This window comes from Amyelois transitella, chromosome 16 (genome assembly GCF_032362555.1).
Source record: "Amyelois transitella isolate CPQ chromosome 16, ilAmyTran1.1, whole genome shotgun sequence".
NCBI classification, from domain to species: domain Eukaryota; kingdom Metazoa; phylum Arthropoda; class Insecta; order Lepidoptera; family Pyralidae; genus Amyelois; species Amyelois transitella.
Window position 1 is genome coordinate 6,123,028 of NC_083519.1, and position 22,046 is coordinate 6,145,073.

The window sequence follows — 22,046 nt, forward strand, 5'->3', positions numbered from 1 at the left end:
GTCAAAGGCATACCCCGGCTCTTCTCCAGAGTGGTGAAGAAGGAAGGAAGGAAGGCAGGAAGAAGAAGAAGTGCTGTACCATCTCGTATCGTAGTATTTTTCTTGAAATATCTATAACAGAGAAAGGCTTATAAACCTAGGATTCTTAGTTTAAGCGATGGGCTAGTAGTCTGTCACCATCTGACCTTCAATTAAACGATTGAAAGAGTATTTTCGAGGCTCATGGATTGGCTTCGACTACTCTGTAAAAATAAATACTTGTTATATGGCTCTGCTCATACCTCACCTATCATCCTAGGTGGACGACCCGATTCAGTACAAGGGCCACACGTTTATCCTGTCGATGATCAACATCCCCACGGAGTGCGAGATCTGCAAAACATTCTTCATGTGGCCCATCGAGCGCTCGCTCATCTGCCAGTGCTGCAAACTTGCCTCGCATAAGAAGTGCTATATGAAGGTATGTGGGCTTTCACAGGTACAATATTATTCGTACCAACAATAAATTGTGTCGCGGTGGGTGGGTGTGGTAATGAGGTTCCAAGTTATCATTGTAGTAGTCTACATAGAGTTAATACAAGTCTCCTCATTACTCATATTAGATTTATGCATGATATTCAAAATTTTTGACAGTAATTTTTTTCGGTCTAATGAATGTGTTAATAACGCATTTCAAAGCACAAAAAATTTGTAGCTTCGTGTTAATAGCAACTGTGTTTTTATCCTAAAATGGAGTAACTAAATGTATGTGATGATGATGACCCAAACACGTGATGAAAGATCATTGTAATGATTTGTTGTTATTTTTTCAGGTGAACACGCAATGCCGGAAGGACTCTGCCGCGATAGTGGGCGTTGTGGACGCGGGCGGACGGGAGCAGTATGGAGTAGTCGCCAGAGGACTGGTAACTTAGTTTTTTTATAAAACTTATTAGACAAATTTGCCATGGCATGATATTGGGTACGGTACTTTCAACCTCAGAAAAAAATTATACATACATACATACATACATAAAATCACGCCTCTTTCCCGGAGGGGTAGGCAGAGGCTACCTCTTTCCACTTGCCACGATCCCTGCATACTTCCTTTGCTTCATCCACATTCATAACTCTCTTCATGCAAGCTCGGCGGTTTCGGGTACTTTTGACCTGACCCTTTACCAGGACGAAAAATTATATTGTACACTATACGCGATGTATCTATGTAGCCCGTTTCAGCGGTAAGCTTGTTATTTATTGATCATAAAAGCAGAAAATATTTTGAATAAATTAGCCTATTTTGACGCATAAACGTTAAAATCGGGGCAATCTAGATACACGTCGATGGCGGCCTAGGTGGATGCTGGTCATGCTTTTTATTTTAAATATTTAGAAGTTAAAAGAAACAAAGCCAGTATCTGAAGTTGATCTCTGCACCTCTTATCACAAAATCTACTTGCTTCGAGAGTAACATTTTTTTGTTTGTTATATCTTTATTAACACTTTGTTTTGATTATAGGTTTTCGGCGTACCTCTGGCGGAATTGCCTACGGGCGACAGCAACATTCCGATAGTAGTGGACCGACTGATAACCACTATAGAGATGACGGGGCTCTACAATGAGGGGCTTTACCGGAAGAGTGGTCTCAGTTCCAAGGTATAGTGAAAGAAACATAAAGAAAATTAAAGAAAAAATTGTTGCATTCTGAGTTTTATAAGAACTGAGTTTTTAATGGGATTGCATGATTGGGAAAGCATATAAATTCGATTTTGATCGAGGCATTTTTCCTCCCTTATTTGTTTATAGTCTGTCCTGTCCTGTGCGATTTCTTAGACCACGTTTTCCGAAGTACCAAACAGGTTCAATTAGCTTCGATTTAATCGTATGGGAAAAATTTCCTAACTTGATATTTATGTTTTATTAAAAATTAGATGTACCGATCATTCACCTTAGTAAATGCAAAACAATTTCCAACTACAGGTTCGCGAGCTGCGGCGACTGCTGGACGAGCACCCCGAGGCGGGCGTGGAGCGCCTGGACTCGTACGCGGTTCACGTGCGGGCCTCCGTGCTGAAGATGTTCTTCCGCGACCTCCCGGAGCCGCTGCTCACCTTCGACCTCTACGACGACTTCATTCTGGCCGCCGACATCACCGACCCGCAGGTCTGTACCACTTAGTTGTTATCATGATGATGACAGAAAGTTAGAGACGCAGAGTGATTATAGTCTACGATACGTCTCCGATGTTTTCGTGTAGTGCGTGCCCAGGATTCACCTCAAGGGCGAATAAAAAAAAAGTATTGTACTCAGAAAATACATGACTGCAATGGGTTTTGAGCCTTATTATATAACCTTAAAGACTGGTGCTCTAACTTTTTATAACATCTTTCCAGCTATTTTATGGTAATTAATTTTCTAAATAGACGATTAAAAGTAAACCGTGTTTATCTGATGGAAAATATCATGTTTATTTCAGGAGAGGGTATCGAGTATATTCACCATACTGAAGAAATTGCCGAAGCCTAACTTTGACCTAGTCGAGAGATTAATATTTCACCTGGCCAGAGTGGCGTTAGGGGAGAATCATAACAGGTGAGCATTCTTACATTTAATGCCTTTTTCTTTCCATCTAGACCCCGCAAATCTATGTTCTTTATGTGCCAAATTGTGGGTGACCAATTTTATTGATCTCATTTAAAACAAATTTTCTTTTGTATTGTGCTGCACATCATATTTATGTTAATGGCCAGACGAATTTCAAACATTGTTAATTTAAATTGGCAATGTTTTGTACAGGATGGGTCCGAACGCCCTGGCGATAGTGTTCGCGCCGTGCATCCTGCGCACGCGCAAGGTGCAGCCCGCGCAGGACTCGCTGCACGACATCAACAAGCAGACCACCTGCCTCGAGACCATCCTCGTCGACAAGATGCGGACCGTGAGTGCCAACATGCCATATGCCGCTACATGCTGCAATCTATAATTTTGGATATGTAGAATTTTCCTTGAAGTTAAGGAAAGATTTCGCCGGGTTTCAAAAGAAAATCAAACAAAATTTTTACCAAAATTATTAAAGGATTGATAGTTTTATGTGAACAACTTTCTTATTACGATATTCTCGACAATAACGCTGATTTTTTAAATTGCACTTTGTACAGAGTAAAACCCATATGTCGTGTGATTAGAGTAGAAGCGCATAAAACTATTTTATATTGATATAAATTCTGCAATATTTGCAACCGATTTGTTCTTCTAACAAGTCAATGGCAGTAAAATGTGAATTTTGAATGAATTGCCGATAATAATGAGTCGTTAATTGTTCGGCAGGTGCGCGGCATGCTGCAGGACATCGCGACGCTGGACACGGCGTGCCACACGGCCACCAACCGGCTGTCGTCGCTGCGCTCGCACAGCGCCGCGCCGCGCCCCGAGGAGCAGATCCTGGTGGGCCACATCCACGAGATACAGAAGGAGAAGGCCATCCTCACCTCCAACCTGCCCACGCTCATCAGGTGAAACTGCATTCTTTATTATCGATAGGTAGTAGTGGTTGTCTTAGTTTCGGAAATTCCTACTGAGAAGAGTTGTTCTGGCCTTCTTGAACACGGCAAACTCGAAGGAAGTGCGGCACTAACTAAATTTTTACACATACTAAATTTTTCATAATATAGGCTCCAAGAAGCCCGAAATTTTTGTTGTAGTAATTTAAAGAATTTCTCAATTTCATTGATTTTGTCTTCTAATCCTTAGATAGAGAGAATATAGTTACGTGTTTCTATCATCATCATCTATTATTATTATCCGTTAGTTTCGGTTGCGTCCTCAGCCCGAGTTGCGGCTTACTACGATCCTATATTGGGTATGTCTAAGATATTACACGAGCGCGCTTCCCGTCTGATCTCTGCAGTCTTTACAAGGGAACCTTATTCATAAAGGATCATAGTAAAAGCTACACCAGATGAATATGCCTATTTCCTTAGACAAGACATCTATGGTATAAGATAGAGTGTCCTATTGTAAATTACAAAGTGATACACACGGCACCGTGTTCCTATCTTTATATCAATAACCATTGTCAATAATGGTAAAAATGTATCCGTCAGGGCGACGTCAGACGACGACCTGCTGTCGACCACGGACCACGACGGCGAGTTCGGCAGCTCCGACGACCTCAGCACCGGCGCCGCCTCCCTGCGCTCCCAGCGGCTGTTACACAGGCAACTCTCTTCCGACGACCCCATCATGGTCTAGTATAGACTACATCATAGTAATGCCGATACAGATAGCTGTAAAGTTCAATATTGATTGGCTTCCGACGACACCATCATGGTCTAGACTACACTAAATACTAGTTATGCCGACATATAGCTACATACCAACATGGTCTAGAATAAACTGCTAGTTTAAGTCGATAGCTCAGTATTGATAGCATTCTGACGACCCCATCATGGTCCAGACTACACACTAGTGCCGATATCTATATAGCTCAATATCAATAGGCTTCCGACGAGACCCCATCATTGTTTACGACTTACATGCGGAAGATGCTAATCTATACTATATAGTTCATTACCGATAGCATTCTAACGATCCCAAGGCTTATTCACGAAGTTTGATGGGACGAATGTCTTATCTTTTCTCTCTGTCTAACTTTGAGGTAATACTAAGTGTAAAAAAAGAGACGATAAGACATGCTTTGTCAACATCCGTAATATTGAAGCCGATCATAGTCTCGACTATACTGATGGTGCCTATTGATAGATTGGGACGGCAATAGTGGAAATATCTATACTATTGAAACATAAGATAAAATTGAGACAAAAGCAAATACTATTGCAATAGTGTATGTGTTATTATACGGGCACTATACTTTCGATATTTTAACTGATGAACTATCGGTACCACTATTAGTTTGGCATATTTTTTATATAATAAATCTGTCAAGTAAGGAAATGGTTCTGTTTGATATAATAAAATTTATAAACAAAGAAATGTGACAAAATATTTTGTTAGTTTATTTTCTAATGAATTTTATGAGTTCCGTTACATTCCCAACATTATTGAAATTTCTCTTTAAAGTGTTTTTAGAACATTCGGCAAAAGTTATTCCATACGAGGTAATAATAATCTCTTAATGATAACTAGGCGGAGGCTGCAAGTCAGCGATATTTGTGTACCACAAATTTAGACTTCTGGCGCAGTGATACACAATGTGTTGATATACTTCTACTTGAATTTGGTTGAAGTCGGCGCCAACGGCAAACGAGCTGTGTAATTTTTAAGTACTGTTTGAGATTATTATAATGAGTCTTGTCTAAATATTTTATCCGAGCGTGTATTTCTTATTTCCAACGCTAGGATCGACTTATATTATTTGGCATTAGTTGATATTGATAAATTGTACTGTTAAAAACTTCTTGCCCACGTCATAGCGATGTATTTGTTATGAGCATAAATGTAGTAGCGTAGTGCGGCGATCGCGGTCGCCGAGCCATGATACATGTACTTAACATTTAGCGATGAGCTTATTGCGTAGAGCACCGAGTGCCCCGACCGTACCTCGATTCTCCGCGTCTGCCACATCTAAACAGACGTGCATATATTTTTCATATGTGTTAATATAATAAATATATTATAAAAAAAACATCTTCCCACTGACATTCTATTTTATGATATATTTTCCTTGTAAATATGTAAATCTTAAATTTAAAAATGTAGTATATTTTTTCAATTTAATTAGTTTCATCAAATTATATTCTTACAACATTCTTTTTCATTAAAAACGCCAAATTTAGAATTAGTATCAAATTGTGATTATCTATGAAAGATTTAGTGAAAGTGACGTTTCATCGATTTTAGTTTAGGCGTAAATTAAAAACGTCAAAATGTATTAAAGTAGTGTCAAAGTGCCGATTAAGGAATTTGGTTCAATTTCAAATTGAAGTGATTATTGTTTGAATTGAATTGTACGGTTCAAGAAATAATATACTCCGATTTGACCAGTATACGGCCTGACCGAAGGCAAGCGGCATATTTATGTCTTAAACCTTATATTAAAAACATCACTTTACTAAACACAACAAAGAACGAAATAAAAATTACTGGGTTCACATATTATTTTTCAAGTAGATATTTCACATAATTTGTATTATTTTTTTATTCGCGAATCTTCACCGCCATGACATATTTCATATGCTAGATATCGCTTTTACGGTTCACGAAACCGATCATATCCCTCAGCAGGCGTTGTCATTAAATTCTTAAAAATCCTGAGATACTATACGTTTTCAATATATAAACATAAACCATCTCAACTACTACCGTTTATGGAAATAAAGCTGATTTTAAAAGTATATTGTTCTCTCTCAACACATCACGAAATATGCAGATATGCGATTGCATTTGTTATTATTGGACATACCCTGCATTCATGTCTTACTGTTTTTGTATTCAAAAAGACTGCCTACTGATAAGCTATTGAATTTATCGTTATATAAGTCACAAATGTTTTACCTGCTTGTATTAGTTTGTAACTGTTTACTATTCAAACAACGAATTCTCTCTGTGAAATTGATTATGATTTCAACTTTTTACTTAGGACGCTTGTATATTTGTAGCTCAATTTTATAACTATTTAGGTAAAGTAAAATTCGATTTATACCAGGGGTTTTATTTATTTGGTTTTCATGTTTTAATTGATATTTTGTTTATACATATATAAAATCTAAATTAATAAACTCGTAAATTGTTTTTGACAAGCATGACCTTTATTGGTTTTGATTTTAATGATAGTTTAATTTCATAAAATTTTAGAATATCCATTTTAGTATGTTCTAAAAATTGTTACATTAATTGATAAAATCCCGTTAATCTATCGCTGGGGTTGTGCCACAGTAATCTACTGTATTTCTTGTGCCTTTGACTAGTTTGCTTTCGGCAGTCCAAGTCTACGAATGTTCAACTGTTTGTCAACTGTTGTTGTTTACATAATTATAGTGTTCTTATATAATCTACTAGTACTGTTAACGCGTACTGCGCTTATACCGTTATTTTATGTAGTGATAAAATTAGATAATACAGGTCTAATATCCCTGATTCGAAGGCTCTTACATACTACCCATGTTTACAAGTTGATGTATAAGTTGAATATTGAATGTGCAATGTGGCACTAAACACTAGAAGTGTATGTAGATAGTGTCGTTCTACTTGAGATGTAAATATAACATAGAGTTAAGTTAGGAAGGTTCTATTTTAAACTGATTTTAATTTTGAAATGTTTAATTTATCAAAGTGCCTGTTGGGACATCTTGTTATAATTTCGACGTAAATTGATTTTACTCACATCTGGTGCCTAAATATTTCGACTTAAGTTTTATAAAAATTTTAATTTGTCAAACATTATAAAATCAAGATCTGTTGTTAAAATAATGTGAATTAAATAGGTGTTGGCAAGGTCGAAGCAATGGAGGTTTATATTTCTTATGGCAGAGAAATAAGAATTATGTGATAATAAATTCTTGTGAAAGGAGAAAATGGTTAATGAGAGTGCTCCTCCAAATCGTTTTGTTATCAACCTTCCTAACACCTGTTTTATTTTAAGACTTCAAAACAAACATTTAGTTTGTTAGGTCTTTTTAACTTTTTAAAATTTCTGTAGGTTACCATTTTTTTGTGGTAGAACCATAAATATAGAACTGATGATGTTGTAGGACTTCACTTGATATTATTCGATATTTCTACAAACATGCTTACTGTGTTTACCGAATCTATAGTTGTATTTGTGATAAGGACCAATACTATGCTGTTTACAAAGTGACATTTTATATTCCTGTATGTTATTTGACTGTGACATTAATAAATTAATGACCTTGTATTATATTACATGTATATTGTTCAATTTATTTTTAGGTCCCTATTAATGTATCAAAATACAAAAAGATGTAACCAAAACATTCTACTGTATACACATCTATAAAAGAAGAATAAACAATTGCTGTGTATTATAATTTATGGCTTTATTATTTTAATTAAACACATCAGTTTTTTAAATTTTGCTGAACCAAACATCCAATGGGACACACGGACCAATCACAATCAAGTGTAGATATATTCCAGAGGCCTCGTGTCCCTGGGATAGAGTGGATTGCAACATGTACATCTTCATTGTTTCTCCATTCGGGTTCAGTATCTTCTACTTCCATTGGGGTATTAAGTACATCTGAATTAAAACATTCCAAGTCTTGAACAGTGTAAATTTTTGCTGAATTTGAATTTGGGGTCTGAAGTCTTTCTGGTGAAGAAATCATATGTGCCAACTTGCAAACTTTATCTTTCACTAATTTAGGCAAATGTGGTTCCACTAAGTTTAAAAGATCTACTACAAAGTAAGCAAGAAATGGATTGTAGGCTGATATGATGGTTTGTACAAAATTAATATTCAATAGGGCATTAGGTGCAGATTTTAGGAGATCTAACAGCAGTCCATTTGCCTTGTCATTTGGAAACCAATGATGGTAGAGAGATATTAACTCTTTTCTTTTTCGAGATCTCATGTCATTCGAATTAATCCTGAAAAAAAAAATTAATACTTTTATGCAGAACTAACAGATACATGAATAGTTTTACTACCAGATAAGTCAGATAAATTTATTAAATAATTTGAAAGCTAACGCGGGGAACATGGTGAATGGAGCTTTGCATGCCTTTATGAGCAGTCAGAAACTATCCAAAAAGGCTCGACTGGTTGTGCACAGGGGCGTGTTGGTCCCGACATTAATGTATGGGAGTGAAAGTTGGATATGGCAAAAGAAGCATGAAAGCAGAATAAATGCAGTGGAAATGAGAGTGTTAAGGAGTATGTTGGGTGTGAAATTGAGTGACTGGATAAGGAACAGCGTGATAAGGGAATGTTGTGATGTGAAAGAAGATGTAGTTACAGGAATAGAAAAGGGTATGTTGAGATAGTTCGGTCATGTAGAGAGGATGAATGAAAACTGGTTGACTAAGCAGATATACATGGAGAGTGTGGAGGGAAAGGTCGGGGTGGGAAGACCTAGACGAACATATCTTGATGAAATTAAGGACGTCCTGGTAAAGGTCAGGTCAAAAGTACCCAAAACCGCCGAGCTTGCATGAAGAGAGTTATGAATGTGGATGAAGCAAAGGAAGTATGCAGGGATCGTGGCAAGTGGAAAGAGGTAGTTTCTGCCTACCCCTCCGGGAAAGAGGCGTGATTTTATGTATGTATGTATGTAGAAAATGTTTACATTTTTGATTTATAGTTTAAAAATGAAATCTTTTCACATTTAATTGCACTCTCAAAATACTTTTGAAGACACATTTTTTTTTCCTTTTAGAATTCAGGCATTACAGTGAAATTACTGATTTTAAACAGTTAATATTTCTTACCTATTCATCTTATTGATAAACTCTTTAGATTTTTTTAAAGCCTTTAGTATCTCTGAAAGCCAGATTGCTGCTAGTAGACATCTCTCTTTGTCATCATGTTCTTGTGTTATATGCACCAGTTCCATCACAAACTCAAATATCAAATCATTAGAATGTAGAAATACTAATAAAAGTTCAAAACATTGCATATAGTCTCTATTTAATCTTCTTCTACGCGTGAAATCGTGGTCACTCAAGTAATGCACAAGTTCTGATGAAAGGAATAATGAATCTTCTCCCAATAATGTTTTGGTAACAATAGTTGCTTTATTTTTACCTTGCAACAGTTTTTTTGATTGATGATTCATCAAATTTACTAAAGACATAATGGAAACAGTTTTTAAATTTGATAAATCAATTTGATCTCCGAACAAGTCTCTTGTATCATTAACAATAGATTCCCTCATCACAATGTCTGATATGTCTGATAACTTCTTAATTTTTGAATGCATGCAGACACTGAGAGATAAGCAAAAATTCAGTAAAGCTGTCAATTTAGTTTTATCTCCGTTTACATCTCCCGAAGTAAATTCAGATGTTGTATAATCTTGTATGCATTCTTTATATTTATCCCAGTAATTTTTCTGCAGCCATTTTAATCCAATGACTGAGGCTTCTCTCAATAAGTCAAGGGATGGTAAATTGTTGCTGTGAGCAGTATTGTGCCTCATGTCGATGATCCAGTCTGGAACTCCTAAATTTTTAGCAGCATGATATAAACTTGACCCTTTAGCGGTTTCTGTATCAAGCATGTGATTTACAAATCGCATAATGGCTGAAGAGTATGCCAAACGTAAAAAATGATCTTTGGTGATATCGTCAAAATTATTCAGATCTTGGAGGTGCACTTCTAGTAAAGTCAATGTTGATTCTATACCTGAAGGAAGCGACGGGCATCGCGCTTTCCAAATCATCAACATGTTATGAGCTTCTTGTTTGCTGTCCTCATTGTAAATTTTATTATATACATTATGCCATTCGTTGCTATTGTACCATGGTACAACGTTGTAATATTCTGTCATTATGATAACTGAAACTAAATTTAATAATAATTTGTATATCACAATCTCAATATATTTGTATATCCAAATTAGATCCACAGATAGATTTTGAGGTTATGTTTACCCATATCGATAACACATGACATTTATTCATGACAGTGACATTTTTGCGGCAAGGATTTGCAGGCTTCAAATAAATATTCACAAACAAATACATAGGGCTCCTGACATTTCTTTCTATCATTTAGGATAACCATAGTGATAGAAAACGAGTATATCAGATAGCTCTTATCTGTCGGTGATAGAATCGGCAAGGTGTCCGGTTAAAATGCGTGAAGCGCAGAAAGGCACAGGTTCCAAACCCACCTCGACCATATACCAATGACTATTTTGTACATTAGTTTGAATACTAGCCGATACCCTTACGTGAGGAAACCTACACATTCAGGCAACTGGATGTGTAACTTTGAATCTGTAGTGGGAGCGATGATTCGGCTCGACTGCCACCAAAGGGAAGATCTTCCGCCAGGCTAGGTGTTGTGCTAGCGTCGCATGATTTTTTTTTGTTGTGACGATAGGCATGTCGCCATAAATCCAATTGACACGGGTTAGGTTTACCTGCAAAGGTTGCGGAGGTCAGAAGGGTGTCGCTTCGTGTAAAAACCTGACTCACCCAATCATGGATCTATGGTCAAAGGCAAACCCCGGGCTTCTCTCCAGAGAGCTGAGGATACAACCGCAAGAAAGCGAGAATATATGATTGTCAAGCTTCGTTATATGACCCCAGCGGGGCGAGCATGAAACGCGAGATGACGTTTTTATTACATGAAAAAAAATACCGCTATCCCGTTTAACATCATAATTAAAAGCGAAACAGCGACAGTGTGTCGCGCGATTAAAACGGCGTCTCGCGTGCCATGCTAGCCCCGAATCCTGAAGAACGTAGGTAGTTATATTTTTCTTTTAATTTATAATTATGCATATACAATGCATCGCATCGCGCATTCATTCAATTCATATAGTTTTATCTATAAATTGCCTGTGATCTGTATATTAATGGTATAAAATAAACTTGACACTCTTATTAAGCCTAACAGCTGAACATGGCATAGCAGTCTTTCAAGACTGCTGACTCTGTCTACCTAACAAGTGATATAGACGTGATTATGTGAATCAATGAATGAATACAGCATTATTAAAATTTGAGAAGAGGTTATCTCATAAATAAGTTGTGTGATAAACGAGCATTTTGGTACGTTTTATCTGTAAACCTATTCAACGGATTTGAACGCGGTTTTCACATGAGGATTAGGTACATTTAATTAGAAGTGTTGTCAAAACCTTGTATCGTCAAAATCCATTGTGCGGGGAAATAAGTTGTTGTCAATTGAAAATTTACTTCAAGCACTGCTTCAAAACTTAAGAAGTTTCAAACAGAGTTGAATGCGGTGTACATGAACGTATTTAAATAGATAAAGCTAAGAAAGGATAGACAGAGTCGACTTATTTCTAAAATTAAATTATTTAAAGAATTGTTGCAATTGTTAATGTGGTCCAATTGGTTGGTTTGGATATCAGTTTGTTGTCTTGTTAGCTATATGAATTGATTGGTTGGTTTTATTTTCAGGTTGATATCATAGCAATATAATGGCTATATAAAACTGGCACGAGAATAGGATACTATAGAATTAACTATGAACCATAGGTCGACTAAAAGAGTCATGCTTACTTTGAAATAATTAATATCTAATAAAAATCATTTTTATAAGAATTACATTTTTTATTAAAAAATAATAATGATCCAAAGCAAATATATTTATTTTATAACATTGATTTTATACACTGACAGTCAATATTTTATATTATCACAAAAAGAAATACAAACAGCATAAATATGCAAATTTAACTATGAAAATTGCATTTGTTTTGGTGTTGATTTTGGCACTAATGACACTAAAGATCAATTTTTTTAAACTGCATACTATAAAAAATTATGAACAGGTAAAAGAAACGTTGTTAACTATAATGGTTGTTTCCACAGGTTACAGGAAAGAAGTAAGCGTGCAAATATTTGAGAAAATTTAAACTTAAGTACACTTACATAAATAAATTACATGTTTTAATTTTTAGAAGATTATGTAAACAAGTAGGCACATAAAAAATAATCACAGAATTTATACAAAGATATGTTTCTATTATTATATAACATATTGACTGTCCGTAACCTTCAATTTGTTTGGTTTAAGATGCACATTTTATTATGACTTCAGACACTGAAAATAAAAGTAAAAAAGAACGAAAGTAAAACTTAATACTTAATAAGCTCAACAGATAGAGCCGGTCGTATGAGGTGGGCGGCGGCGGGCGGTTGCTACGAGAAGTGAAAATATAAAGAGCCCCAAAGTGGCGCGAGGATAACTAAGTACATCGTGAGCCCGCGGGCCGTCCTCAACCGACGAATGTAGCAGTACGCGGGAACAGTCGCAATCTCATCATCCACACATCACGGTCTCGGTAGAAATTCTATTTTCACTTTAAAAACGTCCGCGTCCGAGGTGACGCGCGCGGTGTCAGGTGCCGGCGGTAACGAAACTATGCACGTCTACACACGTAAAGGAACGTTACGAAAACTAGCTACGCTTCTCCAATATAAAAGAGTAATCTTAGTACGTACCGTAATAAATATCTATCAATATATATTTCGATCAACAAATATAATTCAATATAGGCAATAATACGAATCTTTAAATCTATCAACGTTATCACAATGCGAGCGGCCGCGGCTCATAAGTCGACCGTGGCGAGGTTCTGCGTGGGCGCGCGCGGCGCGGGCGCGGGGGCGGGCGCGGGCGAGGCGGGCGGCGAGCCGCGCGCGTGGAACTTGCCGGGCAGCGCCGCCAGCGCCGACAGCGCCGCGTCCGCGTGCGGGATGCGGCGCATGATCTTGCCGGACGTGATGAGGCGGCCGAAGCCCTCCTGGTGCGCGAAGGCGTAGCCCGAGCGCACGGAGCGGCGCGCGCGGCGCGCGGACGGCGTGCGCGGCGCGGCGGGCGGCGCGCGCCGGCGCTGGCGCGCGCGCAGCCGCTCGCCCAGCGTGGGCCGCGTCCACGAGCACGCCAGCCGCCACGACACCACCGGCACCATCAGGATTATCATCTGCGGGCAACGCGAACGAACATCAATCAACGCATCCTAATGGCGAAGCCGCTTTTTTTAAGTTGCACCCTCTGCCCTTTGGCACGGCGATAATACCTTTCAAATAAAAAAGCACCTCAAAATATTATACGTCAAAACAAACTCACGGTCAAAACGGCAGTGAACCAGAAGGTGGGCTGCGTTAACGCTACAGTGAGCGAGCCGACGTATGGGCCGCCTATCACGTAGTTGTAGAAGTAGTCCAGCACGAAGTACGACACGAGCGAGCCCCAGATTGTTATGTGGTTGAACGCCGTCCAGTACGTCGTGTCCAGGGCAATCTGGATAATAAAAGTAGTTTGTAAAGCAAATATAAATATAATTTCACTTAATATAATTGAAATTCATCTTCTGCCTCCTTTAATCCCGGTTGCATCCTCACTACTCTGGAGGAGCCCAGGGTATACGTGTCTCGGACGACACTTGTCTAAGTCAGACATTACTTGTCCAGGATGTGACATGTGATGGGTATAATTATTAAAGTAACCGTTTCGTAACAAGGAATAGAAAAAGTACATAAAGGAATTTATACTTACTTGTGTAGTATTATCAATAATTAATATAGTAGCTACGACGCTTCCTAACAGCATGTGATCCGATAAGACCTTGCCATCAGGCGCCAATCCATCTTTGTAAGTACCTGAAAGCAATACAATATTAAATGAAGTCACATTTTTGATTATTTTATGCGCTTCAATATAATTGACTGGCTTTTCTGCTTACACATTAGGTAATACTTGTTCAGTTACAACTTAAGATAAGCTGCAACTGAGCTGCAGATTTAAGATTTTTAAAATAAGAAATTTTACAAGTTTCTGCAACCAGTTTCACAAATTAGAGTATAAAAAAAAAACTCATTAAAAATAAAATAATGCCCATTTGTCCAGGCGTTCTTAATTCAAACATTCAAATTTAACGCTCAACTGTAAGGTCGTCCTCACACTAACCATAGGGTATGAGAAACAGCACGAGCGACGTGAAGCAGCCGTGCAGCGTGGACTTGATGAACTCCGTCTTGTTGAACAGCTGGCTGGTGTGGCCGGGCGCGTACAGCTTGGGGAACTGCAGCGCCGTCGCGTCCGACACGTCCTGCTCGAACACGCCCAGCGCCAGCACCGGCAGCGACGTGTAGAACAGGTTGTACACGGATATGAACATCTCGTCGAACACCGTCTGAAATGTTAACGATAAATAAATAAATATATACGGGACAAATTTCTTAGATAGGTTATAAGTAAGTAACCGTTATGTGAAGGTCCCTGTCCTAGTACAACTTTGTATGATACGAAAAATGCGCAACATTCGTGTTTTGGCTTACAGAGTGCTTGTCAAAAACCATACGTTGTGGAAATTATATCCATCTTAATTTTGATGGATTCTTGACACCTCAGTCTGTTTATGAATAAATGAACAAAATATAACTTAACGATTCACATAGAAAACGAGAAAATAAATATTTAACAATCTACATTCATCAATTTTTTTATGCGTGCTCGTCGATTTTATGTCTGTATCAAATCATGGTCTAATGTTCTTTTGATATGACTTTTTACCCGAACGTTCTGGATTTGATTAAAAAAAGAAATGTAAGATGATATTAGTGCAAACAATAACAACATACCTGCGCACTAAATCCGCAGAAAAACGCGAACCAGAAGTGGCACACGGTGAACGCGAAGTTCTTATAGAAGAAGTATCGCAGGAATTTGCACATTCGGTAGTAGGACCACCGTCCGTGGACCAATAATAGTCGCTGAAGGAAGCGAAACTGCGCGATCGAGTAGTCTGAGGCGAGCACCGCTTGCATGCCTTCTTGCCCGGAGATCCCTACGCCGATGTGCGCCGCTGTAATGAAGTTATGTTAATCGATATTGTAGTGGATTTTGATGTCAAAAGGTTGTAAAGATAATAAAAATAATTAAAGCTGAATTGCAAACATTTGTTCTTATATATATATATATACATCATCGTCACGTCAACAAGGATGAGTAAACTTATCATTCTCCAAAATTACCTAATAAAGAAAATGCTAATATATTTTTGCTCCACTAATTCCAATCCACAGTCTTAGAAGATTCTCTGTAGAAGTTCCGCATTGCAGTATCTACCTTTGATCATAGAGACGTCGTTGGCGCCGTCCCCGATGGCGAGCGTGACGGCCTTGCGGCTCTTCTTGATGAGCTCCACCACCATCGCCTTCTGCAGCGGCGTCACGCGGCAGCAGATCACCGAGCGACACTGCAGCACCACTTCCAGGAACCTGTTTAACCAACAATCATTTTCATACTGGTCTAAAATGAGCCTGATAATTCATTATTGTTGATAAGGACATTTATTTTGCCTCTTTTTCTGAATCTTAGGTCAACTAAATAGATAAGTAGAGCGAAAAAGATAATATTGCCTCATAAATGTTCTTTCGTAAACAGTCTCGCAGTTATATCTCGGAGAACACTTCTATATTGGTTGAGAATGTTGAGATGTTTAAAAGTTATCGTGTTATAAATAAGCTTACACATATATTTGGTAATAACATTTCGGACTGTTCGTCAGAGCCTTGATGGACAGACGAATGGATGGCGTGTGGCAAAATGTTTGACTCCCTCTTAAACAGGGTCATCCAAATCAAACAAAGAATCGCTTCGTATGATCAAACCTTCCTGGATTCCTTATAAACGAATCCGGACTGCCCGTAAATAGCAAAATAGCTACCTCTCCTCCAGCTTGGGATGCAGACAGTGCACCAGCGAGTGCCCGTTGACGACGATCGCGAACCCGTTGGAGTCGTCGTTGGCGGGCTCGTGCGACTCCGCGAACGGCCCGCCGCCCGACACGTACTCATTGCTGCAATTGTATGTCAAATACGGCCATTGTAGGTTTCTTATGACTTTCTATAACTTAAATTGACTCTTCTCGTTTTTGTTTTAAATCTCTGTATAATTAAAAAAAAAACAGCTTATGCTGAACTTCGGCACATTAGTTTTGAGTCATTGTCGAAAGAAGCTAAGGAGCTGTTTTTGTTTGAAAAACAAAAGAATTAAGAGCAATATCGCTTCAAACCGACAATTATTTATTGGTAACTAAATAACTTCAAATTTAAATGAATTCACAGAAATATTTAACCATTAAAATTAACCTTATTCTTAAGACTATTTGGATTAAGAAAAAGGATTTTTAGAGAAACATTATTTTCTCTAAAAAATCAGTCGAAAACTATTTTAGTGAGGAAGTTAGAAACATCGATCCAGCTCCAAAATGGAGTGGAGCGTATCATATTTTGGCGCTCATTATTTTCATAAAACATATTCAACTCAATCTTAAATCTGTTGCATAGTTCAGTATTTACGGGATATGAGACAGACAGATGTGAAAAGGGTCTATTTTTAAACTATTTAGGGTTAACAGATTTGGTGTAAGAGAGGGTTTGTAATACTAATATTAGCAAGTGGCTTAATGTGGTTGTGGTGGTGTGTTAGATTACTGGTGGCAGAGAGAAAGAGCGGTGAAACGTGTGTAGGAAGACAAACTCAAATACTAGGCTACAATAACGCGCAACATGTCATGCTGCCTCACTCACTACAGGCCTTCTCGAGTGAAATAGAACATTGCATTTTTCACGGTAGCGAAGTAGCACAAAATGTTGAGCGTCAAAAGTCACCGAGTATTTTTGGAGTTTTAAGTGGAATTAGTAAGAGAGAGAAACAACTCCAGTTTACAGAATCACAAAAAGACAAGTCAGGATATATATTCATGGCCATCGTAACCGAATAGTATAATTTTGTTTTCCTGCGTTTGTTCAACACAAAATAATTATATCTATAAATTTTTATGTATATTTTTAAGTTAAAGCTATACGTTTCTTTAGTTTGAAACCATCATCTAGAGCATAGGTATTTATTAACAATTAACATCAATATGAAAAATTTCACACAATTAATTTCAAAGCAAGAACGAAGCCTCTATATATTTAAATTAAAACAAAATATTAACAAAAAATAGACTAATCAAATTGCCATTGTCATAATAAACTAATTTCAAAACTAAAAAAATAATTTCCCATTTAAACATTTACAAGGTAAGCTTATACATGTTTTTTTATTTGCAAACCGATGATAGACATACATTATTCGTTTTTTATTGTCGGTAATATACGAGTAATAATACGTACAATAAAACACATGATGATCGATGTCGCCAATCACTAACAAGCAATGCTGCCAACTGAAGTCACTACAAGAAGGCAATCACAGTAGAATAGACGGAAACGAATCACAACTGGTAAAACGAAGAGAAGATTGATGTTTTTTTTATTTATAAATAATAAAATAAATAAATGCTTATAAAATAAATCGTCTATGTTGGGATATCTACGTCAGAGTCACAAGCCGCAACCAAATGTACACGGGCACTATAAAGTAGATCGTCTGCCAATGACGACAGCCTAGGGTACATTCAATTCAAAACGTTGGCAAAGAACTATCGCGTCTCCTAGTTATCTTTATGACTGATTAGCACAGAGTAAGAGAGAAAGGTGTCATAATAATGCGCCTTGATAATTTACGTGATGAACTCCAATCGTGATCAAAAAAAGACCGACAGACGCTGTGACAGCTGTCACTCTTTTCAAACCCAAGTCAGAAAAGCGAAACATCTCAACAAAACACCAAAAGCTATACCCAGTTGTGATTCGCACCTGGAGACAGTACACAAGAGCGGGGCGACATGAAGGCGTGATGTATACAAGTGTAGCTCTGGTTCTCTCTACCTGTCGTGTGGTATTGAGTTATGTCCCCACCTAAATGTGACGACGGACACGGCGGGCGCGTTCAGCTTCACGTTGGCGGCGCGCGCCGGCGACGGCCGCGTGCCGTTCGCTTCTGACGGCGATTTCGCTAGAGGGCCTGCAATGGAAATGGAAATAAATAGAACCAGAAATGTCCAAAGGCCCTCAAGATATAAGATTCGGATGGTTACGCGAGGTGAACCTTGTATCGTTACTCCTTGAATAAAGTGGGTGAGTAATACAGAACCAAAACACAGATTTAGCAGGAATTCAAGTCGTTACTGAAGTACGGTTTAAATTCATTAGGGGTCAAGTGGAACCTGTGGGATTAGTTCGACATACCGTGAGGAAGAAACGTGTTAACAACGCGAATAGAGTCCCGGCATTTGGCCAGTTGTCTCTCCACATCGTCGTACGCGATCCCGTCTATCACGAACACCTCCGCCATATCGTCGGTTAACAGCTGACATGAGTAACCGATGTTAATTGCAGTCTCTGGAAACATATTAAAACAAATCTCGTAGTTAAACGACGACACGTCTTTTAAAAATAATAAAGAAGATTTTTGAAAGAAAAAGAGATATACACTGCTGTTCAACATATTCATGGATAGTTGTTTGACAAATTTAAAAGAGTCTAAAATTGGATTGAGGATGAATGGGTTACTCTTCAAGATCAGTGGATACTGTCGCAATCAGCAGATGAGTTAAGAAGAATGATGATGAAAGTAAATACAATTTTAATTTACCTTGTTTATCTCCTGTTAATACCCAGATCTTTATTCCTGCCATGCTGAGATTCGCTATCGTTTCCGGAACGCCATCTTGTAATTTGTCTTCTATCGCAGTGACACCTGTAAATTTTATTAAAACATACTTTTTCAAACAATTGAAATAGCTATGAAAATCCCTCATAATAATATAAAATATTTGTTATCATGTAACTCTGTCTAGGGTCTGTCGGTTGATAGAACTATTTAGTCATACCATACAAAGCCAGGGTTCAGTGACCATAGCCTGAGAATGGCGACACAGTGTATAGTCTCACCCATCAACATGAGATCAGTCTCGATCTCTTCGTAGATGGCGTCGAGCTGTTCGTCGCGGTCGTGCAGCGCCAGCGCCGCCGCCTGGTGGCGCCGCTTCCACTCCGCGAACCCGCGCTCCTCCAGCGGCCGCCACGCTAGAGCCAGGGTTCGGAGACCTTCGCCCGCGAATTTCTAAAAACACGTTTCACATAATTATATGTGAACTATTATTTCACCGCTTCTTGTGATGTATGAGACTTATGTGTGATTAAAAAATAATTGAAAAAATTCGAGGTAAGTTTTTTAGCTTTTTGTCAAATATATTATCTGATGATGAATGAGTTTAAAATTTTATTTCCGTTTCATTGTAGTGCCTCATATTAAGTATTTACTTAAACTCAAAATAAGACATCAAACATAACATTTTCATTTAAAGTTTATTGTTGTTTCAAGTTAAAATAAAGTTGTACAGAAACTTTTTATTCCGTTAGAAGGTTATACAAAAAACTGCGAGAACTTTTTGTTCAATTACCTTGAAAATTTTATTAATTAACGGAAAGTTTATCAAGTAAACGAATGGCACCTGCAATTACAAATTGTACCGCAAACTCCACGAACATGTGTAATAATACATCGAGCATGTTATCAAAGGGCCAAAGTACTAATTTGAAATAAAAAGTTTAACTGTTATACTTCTAACTTCATAAGGCTAATAATTTCTAAAGAATTGTTATAGTGGAAGTTATGGACCCACCATAGTAATTAATAATCATGAAAATTTTACTGAACATTTTTTCTGATTACTGAATTTTAATTGCCGAATTGATTTTTTTCTTCAATTCATAACTGTTTAGTATTTTAATTAAAACTTCACAACAGTGACTCTGATATGTACATATGTATGTAGGTATAAACATGCAGGTGCAACTTACATTTAAATGCTCCTGTGTTCTCGTCTTCACTTCCGCTTGGTTTGATTTTAATCTGTCGTATATTACATTATCAGCACCTTTTGTATATAACCTAATTTCACCATCCTTCCTCAATATCACGGACATTCTTTTCCTAACATTATTAAAATCTAATATACATAACAAATCATACTCCTGAAACAAAAGAAAATTACAATTTATGAATAAGCTGTATAAAACATAGATTTTTAGTTATTTTCTAGGGGCCACCAACTCATAGTACATAATATCAATAGAATAGAATAGAATAGAATAGATTTATTTTCAAAATTGGATACAAGGTATCACTTATTGACGTCACATAACTTAAATCTAATTATAACTACTACCGCTTCCAAAGCGCATGTGTAGAAGAAGCGGCGGAACAAACTACACTGCAGCATTTTCATGTTGAGTTTTTCAATATGTTTCATTTTCAATATGAGTTCTCATTCGTGAATGACTTAATACTATAGATGAAAACCTATATATGTATATAGGTAACCGTGAGTTTGCGAAACACAAACATGGCAGACAAACGTGGCCGGGGCTTTGTCTCATCATTCTGCAGAATAGTTGATCTGTGCATGGGAATTACCGTATTTTTTAAATCAATTTGCATACCGTATTTTTTTTAATAAATTTGCAAAGAAAATGTCTTCTTACCTCTGTATTCCCCATAACTTCTATTGTAATACTATTAGGCGAGCGTTCTCTGAACACAAAACCAAAATTTCTGGCGGCCGATACCAGAGCCGCCTCATCTGGAGATTGCGCCTGTAAACAATTTTTACATAAAGTATTCATTCGCATAATCACGTCTATATCCCTTGCGGGGTAGACACAGCCAGCAGTATTGAAAGAGTGATAAGCCATGATATATAAAGTACATAGCGTAGCTGTGATCCGCACGATCCCAACATTAGCCATGGTTTTACCGACCCTATAATGGGGTGGTAGACACTGCCCTCGCGTTTGCTTTCTCTATCAGCGTACCCTTTCTTGTCTCCCAAAAAAATTCCTTAACACTTACTCATTCACACAATAACAGCCAGCCAACCATTGTCGATTTCACCACTAAATTGTTTCGTGGGATTAGAGCCTTGGTCTTAAACACGGCCTATTTTGAACGCACCTGGTACTCTAACCGCCCATTCTTCTGTTCCGGCATGACCGTGTGGCAAAGCGCGAGCAGCCGAAAAAAATCGTGCACTTCCGGATCCCCTCTCTTCACCGCTTCCAGCAGCGTCGAGTCGAAGAACTTGAACTCCGGCTCGTATTCTGGGTTGAAGGAGAAATCCAAGGGCTCGGTGTTCTGTTAAAATAAGTTGGTACGGTTATAAGTGGCAAGTGGCGCTCAGTGGGATACCATGCCTTCGTTAATCTCTATGATTCGTTTTTTATATTTTAATTAAGTAAATTTAAAGTTGTTGAATAAGTTCAATTTTGTCTAATTAAGAATCCGGTATAGAAGAAAACTTAAAGTGTAATAAGATGAAAATCAATTTAACAAACTCAATTTAGGTACTTTGGCATGAAATTAAGTCTTTAGAATAGGGTATGACTGAAATTGCAATATGTATCTAAAATATATATAGGTATATACGGGACAAATTACCCAGATTCATTTTATTAATAAATGAATTAAATTTAAACCACATCGAAG

The 22,046-nt window shown here is 37.7% G+C and overlaps 3 protein-coding genes across 8 annotated transcripts in view; 1 reads left to right on the forward strand and 2 right to left on the reverse strand.

The window, feature by feature from the left end:
• The window catches only part of LOC106129709 (unconventional myosin-IXa), a 30,207-nt gene extending 22,221 nt beyond the window's left edge, over positions 1-7,986 (forward strand). For both annotated transcript variants that reach the window (XM_013328361.2, XM_013328362.2), the window contains 8 exons: positions 299-460; positions 813-905; positions 1,499-1,636; positions 1,961-2,143; positions 2,457-2,572; positions 2,777-2,918; positions 3,308-3,492; positions 4,084-7,986. In XM_013328361.2, the coding sequence (XP_013183815.1) occupies positions 299-460; positions 813-905; positions 1,499-1,636; positions 1,961-2,143; positions 2,457-2,572; positions 2,777-2,918; positions 3,308-3,492; positions 4,084-4,231 (1,167 nt within the window). In that variant the 3' untranslated portion in view covers positions 4,232-7,986. The remainder of the gene's footprint in view (positions 1-298; positions 461-812; positions 906-1,498; positions 1,637-1,960; positions 2,144-2,456; positions 2,573-2,776; positions 2,919-3,307; positions 3,493-4,083) is intronic.
• LOC106129757 (uncharacterized) lies at positions 6,744-10,587 on the reverse strand. The gene is made up of 2 exons (XM_013328423.2): positions 9,389-10,587; positions 6,744-8,548 (listed from the first exon to the last, which is right to left on the reverse strand). The coding sequence occupies exons 1-2, from the start codon at positions 10,447-10,449 to the stop codon at positions 8,017-8,019; spliced, it is 1,593 nt and encodes a 530-aa protein (XP_013183877.1). The 5' UTR covers positions 10,450-10,587; the 3' UTR covers positions 6,744-8,016.
• Positions 10,588-12,233: 1,646 nt separating this feature from the next.
• Positions 12,234-22,046, reverse strand: part of LOC106129670 (probable phospholipid-transporting ATPase IM) — a 43,147-nt gene continuing 33,334 nt past the window's right edge. For 4 of the 5 annotated variants that reach the window (XM_060948680.1, XM_060948681.1, XM_060948676.1 and 1 more), the window contains 14 exons: positions 21,516-21,695; positions 21,047-21,157; positions 20,363-20,536; positions 19,451-19,622; positions 19,152-19,256; positions 18,746-18,898; positions 18,386-18,521; positions 16,333-16,464; positions 15,732-15,883; positions 15,245-15,468; positions 14,571-14,796; positions 14,160-14,263; positions 13,731-13,904; positions 12,234-13,584 (listed from right to left, as the gene is read on the reverse strand). In XM_060948680.1, coding sequence (XP_060804663.1) covers positions 13,213-13,584; positions 13,731-13,904; positions 14,160-14,263; positions 14,571-14,796; positions 15,245-15,468; positions 15,732-15,883; positions 16,333-16,464; positions 18,386-18,521; positions 18,746-18,898; positions 19,152-19,256; positions 19,451-19,622; positions 20,363-20,536; positions 21,047-21,157; positions 21,516-21,695 — 2,415 coding nt within the window. In that variant the 3' untranslated portion in view covers positions 12,234-13,212. The remainder of the gene's footprint in view (positions 13,585-13,730; positions 13,905-14,159; positions 14,264-14,570; positions 14,797-15,244; positions 15,469-15,731; positions 15,884-16,332; positions 16,465-18,385; positions 18,522-18,745; positions 18,899-19,151; positions 19,257-19,450; positions 19,623-20,362; positions 20,537-21,046; positions 21,158-21,515; positions 21,696-22,046) is intronic. The other variant, XM_060948677.1, reaches the window with a different exon arrangement.